General features: G+C 32.2%; 1 protein-coding gene across 1 annotated transcript in view; it reads left to right on the forward strand.

Annotated features, from left to right (window-relative positions):
• LOC145266490 (thrombospondin type-1 domain-containing protein 4-like) overlaps positions 1-19683 on the forward strand; it is a 1186987-nt gene that overhangs the window by 781207 nt on the left and 386097 nt on the right. Inside the window, exon 5 of the mRNA XM_080122215.1 lies at positions 14902-15004. Coding sequence (XP_079978341.1) covers positions 14902-15004 — 103 coding nt within the window. The remainder of the gene's footprint in view (positions 1-14901; positions 15005-19683) is intronic.

Below are 19683 nucleotides of genomic sequence, written 5' to 3' on the forward strand. Positions count from 1 at the left end.
AGTTCTGATTGCAGGAAAGATTTATAGTGCAGGATCTGTCCTTTGTATCTCAATATACCACCGGGTGCAATGCGAATGTTTTAGTACCGCATCATTGTTCAAGATGAAATCTGTGTTATTATTATATGCATTTTAGCTTCAAAATTATGATTCTTTTATTATATCCACCATCAAAGGGGCTCGTTATACCAATTTTGCTAAGTAATGCTTTGGTGCAAAACTACTTAATAATAACGTAGCCTATAAGTGTGTAAAATAATGAGTAGTAGTAGTAGTAGTAGTGATGAATTTAAGTAGTAATAAAATAAAAAATGATAATAATAAAAATAACTAGTAGCAATAATAATGATGATAATGATATAAATAATAATAATATAAATATTAATTAATAATAGCAGTAAAATATCTATTCGAACATGATCCATACTAAGATGTTATAGTTGTAATATTCTCTCCAAGAATTTACAACTGCGACACAGAATACAAAACCCTGATAACTGACCTGGTCCGCCTCCTTGTCCGGCCATCAGCTCGAAATCCAAATCAACAAGGGCTTATATATTATAGAAATGGCATTTTCTCTGTTAATTGCGGTATATTGCTGGTCTTGTGCAGTTCTAGGAGGTCAACCCTCTAGGCGTTTCATTGTTTCTTTGAGAAAGAGTTAGTTTGTTGCTAATCATCTGAGGTATGCTTACCGGGAATACCGATAGGGCTGTTCAGGCATCTTTGATAGGTCAGAGTGCCTCTTCTCGTGAGAGCTTACTTTTCAATCCTACTTTCCAACCCTTCTGTCACATTTCTCCGTGTAGAAAAGAAATAAATACTTACATCTGAGCGGATTAGGTGTGTTGTCCCTCTCTAAGGGTGGGGTGGGATTCTAAGGAATAATAAATTTTTAACCGATCTCTAGAAACGTGTATATATCGGTTAGTGCAGCTGATTTTGACGACGTTAGTTTTATTTTTTCAGTTTTTGCAAAGAAGTGTCACCCTATTCCACATAAAAAAAAGTCTATTCTTAAATGATCGTCCATTTAGTAGCAAACCTTGCTTCGGTTTCCCAGTGAGAACCCCTGTGTCACGACGTGATTCTGCTTTCTATTGTGTTGGAAAACACCGTTAACTCACCGAATGAAACGTTCGCCAACTTCATTATTGAATGTGTTACTTTTAAAGCTAGCGTTTTTACGAACTGGTTTGGCCGTTAGTTCATAGACGTGCCCCTTCGACATTTCAGAAAAATTTTGTATTTCATCAATCAGGGGCTTGAGTAAGTTATCATCCCATTGAGGTGTGTTTTAAATACTGCTACTTTGCATGTTACCAGTAGCAGATGGAAACTGATTGTCATGTAATCGAGAAATACTTGATATAGTATCATACGATTTGTTGATTTGTTGCATAATAATTTAATAACTGTACTCATGTCCCGCGTCGATGTCGGGTACGATTGAGGAATGCGAATATTTTGCATAAATGTCGCAACATGTGGCCACCTCGTGTTGTCACGTTATGCCATAGTGTCGGTTAGAATCTGCATAACTTAAATGACTATAGATAATGGACGCTTATCTATGCCACAATCGTATACGGACCCCCCTCACACCATAATTCTAGTTTATGTATGATATTGAATATACGATTGCCGCTGCTGTTGTGTCAGCATCATCATTATGATCATCATTATCACCATCATAAATATCATGCTGATTATCACCATCATTATCACCATCATCACCATCATAAATATTATCATCATTATGAAAATCAGCATCATGATTATCAGCATCGTCATCCTCGTCGTCATTGTCATCATCGTTATCATCATCATCATTGTCATCATCGTTATCATCATCATCATTGTCATCATCGGTATCATCATCATCATTGTCATCATCGTTATCATCGTTATCATCATCGTTATCATCGTTATCATAATCATTATCATCGTTATCATTATCATCGTTATCATCGTTATCATCATCATTATCATCGTTATTATCATTATCATCGCTATTATCATGATTATCATCATCGTTATCATGATAATCATAATCATCATCGTTATCATGATAATCATAATCATCATCGTTATCATGATAATCATAATCATCATCGTTATCATGATAATCATAATCATCATCATGATAATCATAATCGTCATCGTTGTCATCATCATCGTCATTATCATCATAATCATCATGGTTATCATCATAGTCACCATCATAATCATTAATAAGATGATGATTATGATGTGATCATCATCATGACTATAATTATCATTGTCTTAACATATTACAGAATGATTGCCAATATAGTTTTAATTCAATATCAAAGTCAGCATCTCATATTTGATACGTGATTTCGTATCTCTGGTTCCATCCATTATGTCTTGCATTTCCTTTGACTTTAAACCTTGGTATGTCACAAAACGACTAAACATTTTAAAACGGACAAACAGTACGGTGAGAAGATTTCAAATTCGTCTGAAGTATCTTGCATTATCTTTGCGGTAATTCCCTTTGGGAAATACATGAATTGTACTCACCATTTTTTTCTTCCGCAATGGGTTAAATGACAGAATAGACTTGACATTGGCTTTCATTGAAAACGGGTCACTGCAGAAATTTAGAATTGAGATTTTTTTTAATGCCCTTAAAAAGGTGTATAAATTTACCCCCCACCACCAAGGGCATTGGGTAAACAGCACAAATAAAAATGGATGAGTGCACGGGACAAGGGACTCCACCCCGTAAAAAGATACTTCTTCGCTAAATAAACCAATGTGTCATCACTTATGTGGTGGGCTTACTCTTCTCAGCTTCGAAAGCAGTTCAGACGAAAATGCACGCAATTTGTTTCCTCTTGGATATTAGTTTGGTTGATTTAACCCGTACAGCGAAACGGTCACTTCCTTTAATTAACATATATATATATATATATATATATATATATATATATGTATATATATATACTCCTTTAAATTCGTTTTTCAAGCGTGTGCATTGATATTCATATTAAAATCCCTTTCTCAATTTATTTTTTTTTAAATACAACTTTGTTATGTATGGGGCGTGGAATTGCATTCACTAGCAAAAGATCTAGCTAATTTGCATATTCTTTTAAACGTTCATTTTAATTAATTCAAAATTAGTTTCTTCGGTTTTCTTATGGGATGATCATCTTTAGTTAATTATTACGTGTAATTATATTAATGCAGATGTTCTACATGATTTATACTTGCGTAATATTTGCGTAAAAATGTTATAGTAAACAAAACTGTTTCCTTATATATTTATGTATACGTATATATTTTTGTTTAAAAATTTTGCCTACCAAACTTCTAGAGGTTTTAGTCTACAGACATGAAACTTCATATATAATGTATTTGAATCCATGCAAACCTTTATATTTGGGTTTTAGCCCGGAAAAATCGATGCAAAAGTGTGAAAATAAAAAAAAAATGAAATTTTCCAGGTGAAGATCGAACGCCGACATTACGAACGCATAATGTAGTAGCTATTGGTTGATCTTTTAATTTTTAGCATTGCAGTAACTATGTCTTAATGGCCAAGTTGTTGGCGGCAGAAGTAAAAATAAGTCTTAAGCGGAAGATTTTGGTTTCGATTCTCAGTGAGGGTGCACGAGTCTTTTTTTTTTTTTAACTTTTTAGATCATTACTATATATTGCGTCCAATATAATCTATCTATATCTCACTATAAACGTGAACGTGTCTGTCTGTGTGTCTGTCTGTGTGTCTACATTTCCCTACACAATAACTCTGTCGATTTAAAGTCTATAGACTCGAGATTTGATACACATGGTACTGAGATTTGGGAAATCTATATGATCGGTTTTCGGACAGAAATTTGGCTGTTAAGGCGTCAAAGTTCAACGAGTTGACCTTTGAGAACTCTATCAAACTTCTGCGACAATTTTGGGTCTAAGCACTTGAAATTTTAGATATAGGTTCCTTGGGCATGGATCTAACTTAATAACTAGATGTGAGCCCAAAACAATAAATGTTAAGGGGGTCATAATAGAGGTCAAAGTTAAAAAAAAATTGACCTCTGTTGTCTCTACCAAATTACTCAGTCAATTTCTGGTCTAAACATTTGAAATTTTACATAAAGGGAAAGATAGGGTAAGCTTTTTAATCGGTTTGGGTCGAAAATATTTAGTTACCAATATATAAATGTATGTATGTATGTATGTTTGCATGTCTGCCTAACACTTTCGACAGAGGCGACGGATTTTATCAAGATCAGTATCGTTTCAGACGACAAATATCGAAAAATTGGTTAAAAACATTAATATCTTCACCTTAAACTAGGCACTTTTGGGGTCGCTTTTTCCGGCGATATTTTTGAAAGTCATCCTCTCTCTTTCGATTGTCTAGCCTTTATTTTTTAAAATCTAACTTCCGGTTTGGCGGTGGTCGTAACAGCATAGACGTCAGGTTTTCCCCCACGTTCTTTTCCTCCTTTGCAGTACGGGTTCGAGCCTGCCTTCCTACTACCACATTTTTTTTTTTTGCTCAACATACACATCCAAACACCCGGGCAACGCCGCGCTGAAATGCTAGTATATATATATATATATATATATATATATATATATATATATATATATATATATATGTGTGTGTGTGTAAGTCTCTGTGTACATGTCCTTACACAATAACTATGTCAATTTTCTGTCTACAGACTCAGTTTGATATACAGAGTACTGAGATTTGGGAAAATCTTTGTAATCCATTTTCGGCCAGGAATTTGGCTGTTAAGGGTTCAAAGTTCAACGATTTGACCTTTGAGAACTCTAACAAACTCCTCCGCCAATTTTGGGTCTAAACAATTGAAATTTTAGATATAGGTTCCTTGGACATGGATCTAACTTAATAACTAGATTTGAGGCCAAAATCATAAATGTTAAGGGGTCAAAGTTTCAAAAACAATGATCTCTGCGGTCTCTACCAAATTACTCAGACAATTTCTGGTCTAAACATTGGAAATTTTACATTAAGGGTATTCAGAGGTAGGGCAAGATATTTAATCGGTTTGGGTCGAAATTTGAGCTACTAATATATAAGTGTATGTATATATGTTTGCATGTTTGCCTAAAACTTTCGACAGAGGCGACGGATTTTCACAAGATCAGTATCATTTTGAAGTTCGACCTTTCAGACGACAAATGCCGAAAAATTGGCTCAAAACAGTTTCTTCGCCTTCAACTTGGCACTTTTCTACAGAAAGGGGTCGTTTTATTCGCCGATATTTTCGAAAGTCATTCCCTCTTTTCGATTGTCTAGCCTTAATTTAAAGCTACACACTTCCGGTTTGGCGGTGGTCGTAACAGCAAAGATGTCGCGTTTTTTTTTCCATTCTTTTCCTCTTTTCCTCCTTCACGATACGGGTTCGAGCCTGCCTTCCTACTACCACTTTTTTTTTTTTTGCTCAACACACACCTCTAAACACCCGGGCAACGCCGACCACCCATGCTAGTATATATATATATATATATATATATATATATATATATATATATATATATATATAGCGATTCAACTAAAAAGACAAAATGAATGATCACGTTTTATTTAACCCGAAATCTCTTTTCTTTAATCATTTTTTTTTTACGCCACCTTGCCGCACTCCAGTTCCAGTATAGTTAATTTTATTAAACTTTGTTTTAATTTGTATTATTTCTATTATTCGTACTACTGTTGTCATCCTCACTGTTATTCTAACAACGATTCAGTCAATGTAACAATTCAGTTCTTAATGACAATCTCTTGGGGGTTAAAGGTTCAGTCCTCAGTGCAGGCGGTTCTAAGAATACAACTGCGAATTACTTTTATCCGTTATGGCTGCTGATTGATTTACAATTTGTCCTCGAGGTTTAGATGAAGGATTATGTCCGAAATTTAATGCATATACCAGAGTTCAACAAGATATATCTGAACAATGTCAGAAGTTACATCGACCAAAACTTTATGAAAATAAAAAGTTGAGAGCAATAATCCTAATAATCCGAATAATGGAAATTGTCGATCCTTATCTCAAAAGTTCATTTTTTTATCTGAAAGCTGACAAAAATTCACGTTAATTTGTAAAAGTGCTTCGCCACTAATAGAAAACTAAATTTTGTAAAGAAAACCACCCCGTTGGCCATGCGCAGTGTGCGCACACACACACACCCGAGCTGTTTTGATGAGTGTTGTCTAGACATTCGTCGGATAAGGATTAGGCTAATAAATGTTTACGTGGAACGTCTCGCAGAATGAACATCTATGCATGAGTTTGTTTGGGTGTTGACCTCTAAAATAAATGAGTATCCGAATACTTCATTATATATTATGAATTTATGCTTTTAAGAAAATAAACCGATTTGTTTTCGTACCAAGCTGAATTTTACGTTTCTAAAATTTGGAGATGAGGATTGATTAATTGTGATTCTTCGGACTACTGTTCTCATCTTGAGTGTTATTTTCACAACGTTTAGATCGATTTAATCTCCGAACCTTATGCGTATTTTGTCGAATCTTTCATTAAAACCCTGGAATTATTAAATCCACACGGGTGGATGTTCTCATTCCATCAGCCAAAACTGGTTAAAAATCGCAAGTAATTCGAAATTGAAACTTTGTGAAACATTCAAGATGAGAATTTTAGTCCGAAAATCCAACTAATACGAACCTGAATTTTGTCTGTTTTGAGATCATCATCATCGTATGAATCTAAAGATATTTTTTAGTCGGATTTTTTTCTAGAAAAACATCGGATATTTACGGGAGGGGTCACGTGAAGGTTGCCAACATTCTAAGTGAATGTTGTTTTTTCGGAACGAATTTGATTCGAACTTGGAACACCCAGGTCGTCAGTCCATGTCGCTAACCACTTAACAACCACCAGCTCCCTGTTTTGAGAATGAAGATTATTTTATGTATATATTGAAAGCTTCTTTTTTTTTTTTTTTTTTTTTAAGACTTGGTGCACTTAAAAACCTTCGAATTTAGGTTTGTTAAAGATTATCTAAATTATATTTTTCGTTCAAATGTAACGTATAACTTTATAACGTTTTATATTTTTTTAAATCATTTGTAAAAGTCCTTGATAAAATGAATAAGATCTCGTAGCTATGCTTGACAACGTTTGACTTAACAGCTATGTTGGACTTTTGATTTGATATCCAAAAATAGAGATCACTGATTAATCACGTGATGTAGCTATTTTTTTTTTTTTACTTTTCTCCGCCCCAAAAAGTCATCTTAGAAAGGAGACTAAAAGGGCTGCTATGATTCTGATTTATAGGAGGCATCTCAATTAAAGAATAATACAAGATGTTTGTTCATATTACATTTAAATTTATTACATTTATATTTATTCATGTTTGTACAATTGGGGAAACAGGGTACAGGAAGGGTATTCCAAAAGCAAGCAATTTGAGGAATAAAGTTATGATGGGTTGTGAATTTGTTGTTAGTTGGGTTTGTCCGGCGTATTTTAAGTTATACAAATGCAATTAGTTAATTGGCGCGCATTCTGGTACAGTATTTGTAAAACAAGCATACGAATGCCACATTGCGGTGATGAGACAGTGGTTTGAACATGGTATACAGTGTAGAACCTATTACCTTCGATGGTCTTTTTGGTACTCTGTCCAAAAATGGGAAAGTCTAGTTGTTGGTTCATTTGCTAACATGTGGTGGTAATAATGGCGTCTTTCTATAGATGTAGGATACTAGCATATGTGACAAGGTTACTAGCTCGATATATATATATATATATATATATATATATATGTATATATATATATATATATATATATATATATATATATTCTTATTTGTAGTATTCCGAATTATACTGAGTTTATATAATTCAGCAATCGTTCATATACCAATAAACTTTAAGCAAAAAAGAGATGATTTAAATTGTAAGCTACAAAATTATCATATTTCATAATTGAGTATTCATATATTGTTTTAACAAAAACCAAGACTTCAAAGAATGGGTTGATAGCAACAAATAGTGTATTTAATCGTTAGTTACAATTGTTTCAAAACTATTCGGACAAATTCAAGCATTATGTCGTTTGAAAAATTTTTACAAAAACAGCCTTTCTTAAGACTTATTGAAAATAAACTAAAATAAAAAATAAAATACATATGGGCATACCAAAATTCGAAAATATATAGAAACTTCTCTCCCAATTTTCGAATTTGTTTTAATAAATTAATAGGTAGTATTTTTTGAGGAGTTAAGGGCAGACTAGATTCATTGATTGATATAATAATCAATGATTATGCGCTACAAAACAGTTGCTGGAAAGAATTATGCATGTCAACCTACTAAAATTTTACGATCGTCAACATCTTAAAATTTGGAATATAGACTTGTGTCATTTACTTATTATATGCTATGTAATAACATTGAGCCTCATAAATTATAGAATTGGTATGAATAAAAAGGTTAAATATAATTTAAAGAAAACATATTTCAACACAGGATTATATTAGTGCACACGTCAATATTCTTTAGATTCACTTTTTATTCTGACATAAATATATCTTTAGTGTCTTCAGTAAATTAGTTTATATATTTGAATTAGTATTTCTGAGTGCAACATTCTCGCGAAAGCGTTTTGGGCGATGAGTAAGCGTGACATCACAAACTGAAACGCACACACACACACATATATATATATATATATATATATATATATATATATATATATATATATATATATATAACTACTTCATTTACTCACATAAAATTAATATACGAAAGTATAAATTTATGCGTAAACTTTAAGTATTTACTTCAAAAGTGCTCAATACGTAGGTAGAGCTAGTTAGTAAGTTATAAAATATGTATGGCGATTTTTATAACTTACTATATATATATATATATATATTATAAATTACTATATATATTTTATAACTTAATATATATATATATATATATATATATATTATAAATTACTATATATATTTTATAACTTAATATATATATATTATAAATTACTATATATATTTTATAACTTAATATATATATATTATAAATTACTATATATATTTTATAACTTAATATATATATATATTATAAATTACTATATATATTTCATAACTTAATATATATATATATTATAAATTACTATATATATTTTATAACTTACTATATATATATATATATTATAACTTACTATATATATATTATAACTTACTATATATATATTTTTATAACTTACTATATATATATTATTACTTACTATATATATATATATTATTACTTTATATATATATATATATATATATATATATATATATATATATATATATATATATGGGTTAATATCTAGATTAGACATAAGCAAAACAAGGGGGATAAAGAAAAGAAAAAAGAAATCACTGCTGGCAATTTAGCCAGTGACGCCGTGCGAGTGCGAAAATAAGTTTTCTCTATTTGCTATTACGTATTTGCTATTAAGTCTTTTCCGTCTGCCTGCTTCTCACCTGACTACAACCTGGATGTCTTCAAGTCCAACGTAAACAAATTCCTGATGAACCGCCCTCTTAAGTAGACACTTTATTAAATCTCCACACTAACGTACTGTACTTACAATAACCCTTATCCCTGAGTAGCTTCCGGGCCTTGGTTAGTGGTGACCACCTTGTAAAAAAAAAGTATAATCGGCCTTGTGCTGATAGTTAGAATATATTTTGTTTACATGAAATGAAAAAAAAATTACTTTTCTTTCACCGAGAAAATTTGTATCTGCGTTAGCATTTATAGATAACAGCATCGCCTATGTATTTATTCAAATTTATGTTGCTTGTGAATATTAGTCCGACGAGTTTGAACGTAGACCTCTCGGGCGCGATGCTATCAGTCAAAGCAATGAGTAGCTGGGAAGGTTTCTTATAAAGGTTACAGTAAAGAGCCTTAATCTTGCTAGCATTGTGTGGACGGTTTGTATTATAATCCATAGCTCCTATTGAATGTACGAGTGTATCCATTTTAGGACCCATTCTACTATTCTCTCTTAAGTACAAACACTCGTGAGCCATGTAAACTCCGGATACATAAGGGCATTGTTAAGGCAACTATGCAGCACCATGATAGGCGGATCATTCGGACGGCCGCTTATCAAGTAAATATTAGATGTCGTGTTGTATAGCTGACACGTAACAGCAGTAGACGGCATCCGTTTGCTTTTTATTTTTTTCTTTGTTTTTAAACGTTATTAATTAATGGCAGCATAAAATCATTTGCGGTTTTACAATTCTTTTGATTTTTATTCTTCTGAAGCATACAAAACTCATTGGCCAAATGAATGATTAACTCTTCTTGACGACGGTTAACTGTTTCATTATTTTGATTTTTCTGTTTTCATCTGTTCTTTTACCTTCTTGAACTTGTTATATAGAAAAAGGTATAGAGACTAAATTTGGATTTTTCAAGTTTATATTTTTTTATAATTAAAGTAGATATTCAAGTCCTCTTTTCCTGATTTAAACCATCTTACGTGAACTCAACCGATGACCCAACGGAGCACATATTGTTTTAGTTCTATTCTAAGCTTGAATTATTTTCATGATCATAACGACATTGTGAATTTGTTTATTATTCACATTGAATCGACTATAAGAGGCATTCCTTTCTGATGGGGGTCCATAAAAGAAACGTGACATCTCTGTGGATGGAGCTGCGAAAAGACTGTTTTATTTTCAACACGTGTTTACTTGCTGAAATGAAATAGAAACGACAATCTGTGATAATAAATATTGTGTCGCGAACATTTTATTCTTAGTTTATTCTACGCATCGTCTCCTCTCCAATTGAACGGACAAGATGAAATCCAAAGAGAAATTTCCGCCGTTGCTTAGTTGATTCACTTTCCAGTTTTCTTCGTTTTCTTCTTCGTTCTGTTTTATTTCACTATTTTTATTTCTATTTTTCTTCGCTTTCATTTTCGTCTTCTTCGTCTTTTTCATCTTCTTCGCCTTTTCTTCATCTTCGTCGTCGTATTTGTTTACTTCGTCTACAACTTTGACTTCTTTTTTATCTTTGACTTTTTACTTCGTTTTTTTTTTTGTCTTTTATTTCTTTTTTACTTCGTTTCTTATCTTTTACTTCGTATTTTATTTTTTCGATTTTACTTTTTTACTTTTTTTAGTTTTTACTTCGTATTTTATTTTTTTCGATTTTAATTTTTTACTTTTTTTAGTTTTTACTTCGTATTTTATTTTTTCGATTTTACTTTTTTACTTTTTTTAGTTTTTACTTCATATTTTATTTTTTTTACTTCGTTTTTTTTTCATCTTCGTCTTTTTCGTCGTTTTCGACTTCGTTTCTTTATTCTTTAACAACAACAACAATAATAATAATAATAATAATAATAATAATAATAATAATAATAATAATAATAATAATACTTGGGGAGGCTTAGTGCCACTCAAATTCCAGTATAAACCAATGGCCACTGCTAGCGAGAAATCAATGGTAAGAGGCTGTTGCGATGATGCAAATTTATTTGCAAATGCTATCGAAGGAGGAGGAGAAAGCTGGACGTCTGGGGAGACTTGTTGTCACTCAGCTTCCAGAGAACACCACAGGACTCCAATCAGATCGTTTGCTGACTTGTGTGAAAGATCCATGTGAGCCGATAATAGTAGTAATAATAATAATAGTAATAATAAAAATTTCCTGTCAATCGCTTGAAAATGCAGGCAACATAACTTTTATTATCCTGGTGAATAACGATTGAGATTTGCGAGCTATTTTCCCAAGTTGTCGCTAATAAAATGTGTATTTTGTCTTTTTCTCAAGAGGGAAAAGCTGTAGTAAAAACTTCACTCGTAAAAGTTTTAATACTTTCAAACAAAGCACAGCATCCATAACTCTTGAGTCAGTAATCCATTATTTCAAACCTATGTTATTACTTGAATTCGTGTCACATAAATAACATTGGAATTCTTCCATAAACATTCGACACCATTATTCGTTTACTCTATATTTTCCCCGCGTAAAATTAAACGTATTTCCTCTCATCATTCATGAATGAAGATGGCAGATGTTTTATGCTTATTTCACTAGTATGTCATCGCTTATCAAGACCCGAAGGCCACTCAAGGTTAAAAATTAATGGGATTGTATGTTGACGATGAACAACAGCATGAGATGATTGGAAACGATGAGTGAAATGATTATTTTAATGATTGACTCGTCAAGAATTTGTTAACATTTGACTTGAAAACAATCATTTTTTAGTCAGCTAGAAAGCAACTCCACGATACCGTGACTTGCTCACTCGCTACTAAACCCACGTCTTCATTATAGAGTCCCTAGATGTCGTACTCCGGTATTTACTTTCTTAGGAGGTGTCGATGGTCTAGTGGTTAACGAAGTTCGAATCAAGTTCGTTCGACAAGAATAAATCGCTTTCACTTAGGATGTTTACAACCTTCACGTGATCCCTCCTGTAATCTTGATGCCTTTCATTAAAGAATTCGGACCAGAAAAATATCGGGGAAACCAATACCAACAATAGAATCTTCGGATTCATACACTATGATGATGATGATGATCTAATTCCTTAGGGCCACTTGTTTTTGGGATTCTCTTCCTAACCTCTATTGCCCTGACCGTACCGATTTGCAAAAATTTAAATGTAATGTGAATAAACACCCTGCTGCACAACCCCCGACCTGACAAAAATCTTGTTCTATAACACAGTAACCGTTGACGCTTTGGTTATAATTTGTTTTGTTGGGGGTTGAATAAAAGTTTATTTTATTTAATCTTTTCAGATTTATTTATTATGATTTTAAACAATATCATCCACTCTTATTCATAGGGCTCGCATTATTTAGATTCATCGGACTACTGTACTTATCATGAGTGCGATTTACACATTTCGGTCGATATAACCTCCAACCTTCTTCATGTGTACCTTGTCGAACTCGGAAATTTGGACTGAATTTCGAGCAGAACCCTTTGTTTACGTCAAATCAAGACAACAAATATAAAAAGAGCATTATATGGTGTATTTCCTTATGTGTTATAATTATTTCGTAACCATTTGGACAGATTTAAACATATTATTTAAAAATATTCCCAAAATAGCTTCTCTTCTTACACTAAAATACATTTGTCATGTATATATGAATATATTCATAATCCTATTTTAAAAGAACAAGCAGTTTGGGCTCACCCCGTTCATCCTCAATTACTGAATTTTAATATATAAAAAATGTTTGGTAACAAATATTAATAAGATTATATATATATATATATATATATATATATATATATATATATATATATATATATATATATATATATTTGTGTAATTAAAATGGTTAACAAACAATGGGGAACGGATTTATGAAATGGTTGTGTTGCTTATTCATACTCTTTTAAATCAGCGTTTGGTCAATAAACAAAGGCGAATATACTGATCGAGTCTCATTTTCTTTTGGTATAGAAACTCAGCGGAATGCAGTCATACAACTATGTATAAAATGAATAACTATCATCCGTTATTGCAAAGCGTACTACAAACTACGTCCGTATGGAAATGAGCTTTTCGTATCAAGCAATTATAGAGAACGGTGTCAAAGCTTTAACCCTCAAACAATTTACAATATTTAGTCAAATAAAGTTTGGTATGCGCACATATTTATATATTTCTATGTGAAGAATTAACCCATAAAGCTTATTAATTCTATAATTTAAATTATTAATCAAAATTCAATTCAATTAATTAAAAAATAATAATTTAATAGCTTGTCTGTGAGTTCAGTCTTTTGCACTAATTTTTTTCAAGGTTTACTTCAACGGGTTGAACATACTAGTAGAGCAATTTACGTGGTGCCTTCAATAAGATTCCAGACTATTTTTGTACGGATGTTTAAAATTGTCGTAGACTTTTGAAAATTCAGTGTATTATAGCGATATATCTTATGAGATTATTGTCAATTTTTATGACTACAGGTTGAAGTGAACAGCTACAACAGGAATTCGAATACATCCTACTAAATCCTGATTGTAACAGCTGGTGAATTTCAAAAATGCAGTCTGAACGTGAGGACACTTTATAAAACGATATGCAATAAAATTGTTTTAAACTTGGAAAAATACCACAGAAACGTATGAAACGCTTCAGACTGTATTTGGACTATCTGGCATGAATCGATTATCAGTTTTTGAATGGCATAAGAGATTCAAGGAAGACCGAGAATCTGAGAGGGATGATGAGAGATGTGGAAGGAGTAAGGGAGTTATAACAACGGAGTTGATTGAGAAAATAAAGAATGTTATGAATAAGGATCGTCGTGTGTCACACCCAATTATTCGCGAGAAACTGATATGCGCGAGGTTTGTCCCAAGACTATCAGAAAGGAAAACGTTGCCATGACAGCAAGATGGGCATCAAAACAGTTCCTCATCCTCCCTATAGTCTAAACCCTACTCCCTGTGACTTTTTGTTATTCCCCAAGTTCAAGGAAAACCATAGAGGCTGTCTTTATGAGACAATTGAGGAGATGAAAGAGGCTGTGATGTGGGTCATTGACACACTCACACAAAACGATACCCATGGGACCTTCCAAAAGTTGTTGGAATTATACAACAAGAGCATTGCAGCCGGAGGAGATTACTTCGAATAGGACTTAAGAGTTTCATGTGTGTACGATAAAAAATGTGCCCATACGAAAATGTCTAAACATAATGTCAGATGCTAGACTTTATTGCGGATGCTAGACTTTCATCGCATTAAAAACCGAGATTGTGTTTAACATTTGTGTTGGGGGAAAAGGGTAGTGAATAAATAGAGCAACAGTGGGTATGTACAGCGAATATACAACCTTTATTTTTTTTTCATTTATTTTTTCAGGATTGCCCTTTTCCTGAACCGGATTACCGAAAAGAGCAATGCGAAAAATACAACCGACGAACTTTTGCAGGAAGAAGTTACAGATGGGAATCGTTTATTAATCGTAAGTGAACATAAAAGAGATTTTTGCAGTTTCTCGATTTTTTTTAAGAACTCCGGCAAAAGGGATCATTTTTTTTTTAATGTATTTATAAACTCTTTTTTTTCTCCTATTATTTTGTTCACTTTTTTTGGGGGGGGGCGGATGGGGTTCTTTGATTTGATATAATTTTAACTTGTTTTCGATTTATAATTCAGACCTTATAGAAGGCGACAAAAAAGTCTAAAAAGGACAAAATTAAAAATGCGAATGTAAACTGAAAAAGGACAGGGTTTTAAAAATGTTATCCAGGAATTTTGAGAAAAAAGACAAACTAAACCAATTTGGATATTTTAGATTATTTCGATTGCTATTCTCAGCTTCGATATTATTAACTTTGGAATCAATACGGAATTTCGAACTGAACCCTATATTAAATTAATAACAGAGGAATGTTTTACTTTTCCTCAGACTGAGTAAAGGTGTTAATTTCTATTATTTTGAGTTATTAGCCCTCCTAGTAAGGATTGAACCTTCAATCTCCAGAAGATTATCAAATAAACACATGATAGTTTAAGATGCTGATTAATAATCAGTTCTAAATAACAATCTTTTGAAGGTTCAATCCTAATTACAAGCGATCAGAACTATGAATAAGATTAAACCCAACTATGACTGATGCAACAAGAATAATCTACTCCCGGCGATTAAAAACAATTTAGTTAGAAAATATAAACAATATAAAGTTTCTGAATTTGATATGAATATTCTTCAAGTTTAAAAAAAATAAACTTGAAGAAAGTTGGAGAATAAATCCGTTGAAATATTGTGAAAATAACCAAAACTGCGAGTAGTAGTCCAAATAATCCAATGTTTTTTGATTATTGATTGGGTAGAAAATATGTACTTTTCTTGTTATAGCTGTGAAAATGCCAAATCTTAATAGTGTGCTGCCATGTTAAAAAGGGGACAACTTCTCTAAACAATTGATTGTGTATTCTTTTGCATGTTTTATTAATTCGATTCAAGATGCACGTTTAATGCCCTTCCTCGCACATGAAATATTCAGTAATAATGTTTGCTAATATGCGCTGTCAAACATCTTTTTAACTTGTCAAATGGTGTTTGCTATAATATATATATATATATATATATATATATATATATATATATATTATTTGGGGGTAAACAGTTACATATGGTCGCTACAAATAGCCATCTGTTTCAGTCAAAGAGACTTCATCAGGCGACCTGGAACCTCTCGACGCCAAATAAAAAAAAAAAATGGGGGGGGGCGTCGGAGGTTCCAGGTCGCCTGATGAAGTCTCTATGACTGAAACAGATGGCTATTTGTAGCGACCATATGTAACTGTTTGCCCCCAAATAATAACAAATATTTTGTTCTTTCTATTGACCACTATTTAACAATCTTGTTGTCTTCATTAGTTCTGACTTTTGAACACCCTTTGGGGTGTTCAAAAGTCAGAACTAATGAAGACAACAAGATTGTTAAATAGTGGTCAATAGAAAGAACAAAATATTTGTTATTATTTCTGAATGAATATATATATATCTTATAAAATATTTTTAACAAAATTTTTATATATAAAAATTTCGGTAATATTCATATACCAATAAAATGAAAGTCAAAAGTAATTGACTCGATTTATTAAGCTTCATAATTATCAGTATTCAGAATAAGACATGCATATGATCATTTCGCAAAAACCAAGACAAGAAAATATAAAATGAGCACACCATATCGTGTATTTTCATATGTCTTACAATTGTTTCATCACTGTTTGGACAATTTTAAATATTATATCATTAAAAAATATTTCAAAACCCCTCCTCCTCAGACGGCAAAATACACTATTTATACATGTATGAATATATTCATAGAAACTATTTTCAGAGAACAAGCAGTGGAACCTACCTCCACCCACTCTCATATTTTCTATTTTTTTATTTTCTGAATTCAGTAATCGCCTCATTTTCGTATTTCTACTTTTTAAATGATATTTCAACAAATCACCTATTTTTATATTAATTAATCCTTTGTATATTTTTTTTATTTTAGTAATTATTTTCCTTCCCCAAATTGTTTTTTAATTGATTGATTTCCTAATACGAAACTAAACCTTCAAATTCTTGTTTCTACTAGATGATAATTTCGTATCAACTCTGTTTACATTTTACGATCTCCTAATTAATTTTGTTTAGCATTTTATTTCTTAGGAAGGGACTGTAATGAAAAGGTTAATTAAATTATTAATTATTGGGAAGGGACTGTAATGAAAAGGTTAATTAAATTTATTAATTAAAATGAATCTTTATTCTATAACATGTTGTGTCATTGATTTATGTTTTAAATTTAACTTTTATTGTTCATCATTATTTAAGTATTTTATTTTAATTATTTTATCTTCCCCTTCATTATCATTCGTAAACCCTTAATGTACTAAAGAAGATAATAAAGACTATCAATAATTTCCCTCCACTCTTTATCTGTGCCTAAACCTAAACGTAGATTCCATGAACAAAGCTTCTTTCTAAGAACTGCACACTTGTGGAACTCTCTTCCGTTTACCTGCTTTCTAGCTGACTGCAATATGGTCGTCTTCAAGTCTAATGTAAACAAGTTCTTGATGAGCCATTTCCCTTAAGTAATCCAATTTACCAAATTTACACTTCTAACGATTACTATGATATTATCTCTTTGATACACTAAGGGTACACTCTTTAACCCTTATCCTCGAGCGGGCCTTGATAAGTAGCGATTCCTTTGTAAAAAAAAGTCCTGTTCTTTTTATTTTTATCAATTTACTAATTAATAGAAATTTTATTTCGAGTAATTTTATTTTATATATTTTAAATTATATTTCCAGTAATTTTATTTTATATATTTAAAAATATACACAGGATTAATATTAAAATAGGTAATTGGTTGAAATATCATTAAAAAAAGTAGAAATACAAAAATGAGGCGATTACTAAATTCCAAGGTTGTCGGAAAAAAAAAAAATATGAGTGTAGAGTGGAGGTAGGTTCCACTGCTTTTTTTCTGAAAATAGCGATTATGAATATATTCATACATGTATAAATAGCGTATTTTGCCGTCTTAGGAGTAGCTGTTTTGGAATATTTGTAAATCATATAATATTTAAAATTGTCTAAACAGTGATGAAACAATTGTAAGGCATATGAAAATACACAATAAGATTTTCTCATTTTATATATTGTTGCCTTGATTTGTCGCGATAATATTATATATATTAAGCGAAGATAATTTATCGTAAACTTTGCTCATTTGGTAAAAGTTTTAATTCCGGACATTTGTTTTTTTTTGTTTGTTTGTTTGTTTGTTTGTTTGTTTGCTTTTTGTTTGTTTGTTTGTTTGTTTTACATGGAGGTCACCACTCATCAAGGCCCGAAGGCCACTCAGGGATAAGGGTTATGCGTTATGAGAGAAATTTACTAAATAAAACTATGAGTAACTTAAAAATTAACATCAATTGCCCTATTATGTCTGATGCAACAAGAACAATCTATCCGAGCTAATTAAATAAAAGGGTCAGTTCAAAATTCTGTATAGGTCAGGTAGAAGACACAGGTAATTATTTTATTCTAAGTTAGTATCATTAATTGCGATGATTAACTTTTCAACCTACACAAAACTTTCGCTTAGAACTTATTATTACTTAGCACCTTTATTCGCTGCGTTGCTGTTAATCGTTATCTAAAAATTCCGCTACAAAAAAAAAGTTTACAAACGTCCAATAGAAATATATACGCCGAACTCTACGCCTTACTTTCCTCATTTTGTCATTTAGTCTGCATATTCCATCAGCGATGTTTCTGACAAAGGGGAAGAATTGCCGTTTCATATGCCGTAATCTATAATATAAATCTCACCCGTCTGTTTGTATGTATGTATGTCTCGCAAAAAATTCCGAAAAAGGCGACGGATTTTCACGAGATCGGCATCATTTTTACGCTCGACCATTCAGGCGATGAATATTGAAAAATTGGCCAAAAACATTAATCCCTTCACCCTCAAGTGGGCCCTTTTCTACAGGGATGGGTCGCTTTTTCGCCGATATTTTCGAAAGTCATCACCTCTTTTCGATTGTCTAGCCTTAATTTAAACCTACGTCACTTCCGGTTTGGCGATGAGCGCAACAGCTAACGCGTCACATTTTTTTTTCACTTTCTTTTTCTTCTCTGTACGGGTTTGAGCCTGTCTGCCTACTACCACTTTTTTCTTCTTTGCTCAACACACACCTACAAACCGCCGGGCAAAGCCGGGCACCCATGCTAGTCTATCCATACAACAATGGAGAGTAGAAATTGGATTTACTTTTGGCGGCCTCGTAGCTCTTGCTCTTTTTTTTTTGTTGTTGTTGTTGTTGTTAAGTAGTGTTTTTAAATATTTATTTATTTTTCGCGGACTATTATCCTCATTTTCATAGTTGTTTTTCCACGCGTTTCGGCCAATTATTCATCTGGCCTTTGTCATGTGGTTAACCGCGATAGGATATGAATACTGAGCCTTAACTTTATCCACAGTAATTACTGCCTTCCATAGTTGGAATTGTCTCACCTAGAACCGTAGAGATTCAACGCCTCTATCCACTGCGAATAGGGCTTGTAGCGCAGTGGATAGAGGCGTCGAATCTCTACGGTTCCAGGTGACCATTGTC

Source organism: Euprymna scolopes, chromosome 4 (assembly GCF_053919585.1).
Source record: "Euprymna scolopes isolate OS-2025 chromosome 4, ASM5391958v1, whole genome shotgun sequence".
NCBI classification, from domain to species: domain Eukaryota; kingdom Metazoa; phylum Mollusca; class Cephalopoda; order Sepiida; family Sepiolidae; genus Euprymna; species Euprymna scolopes.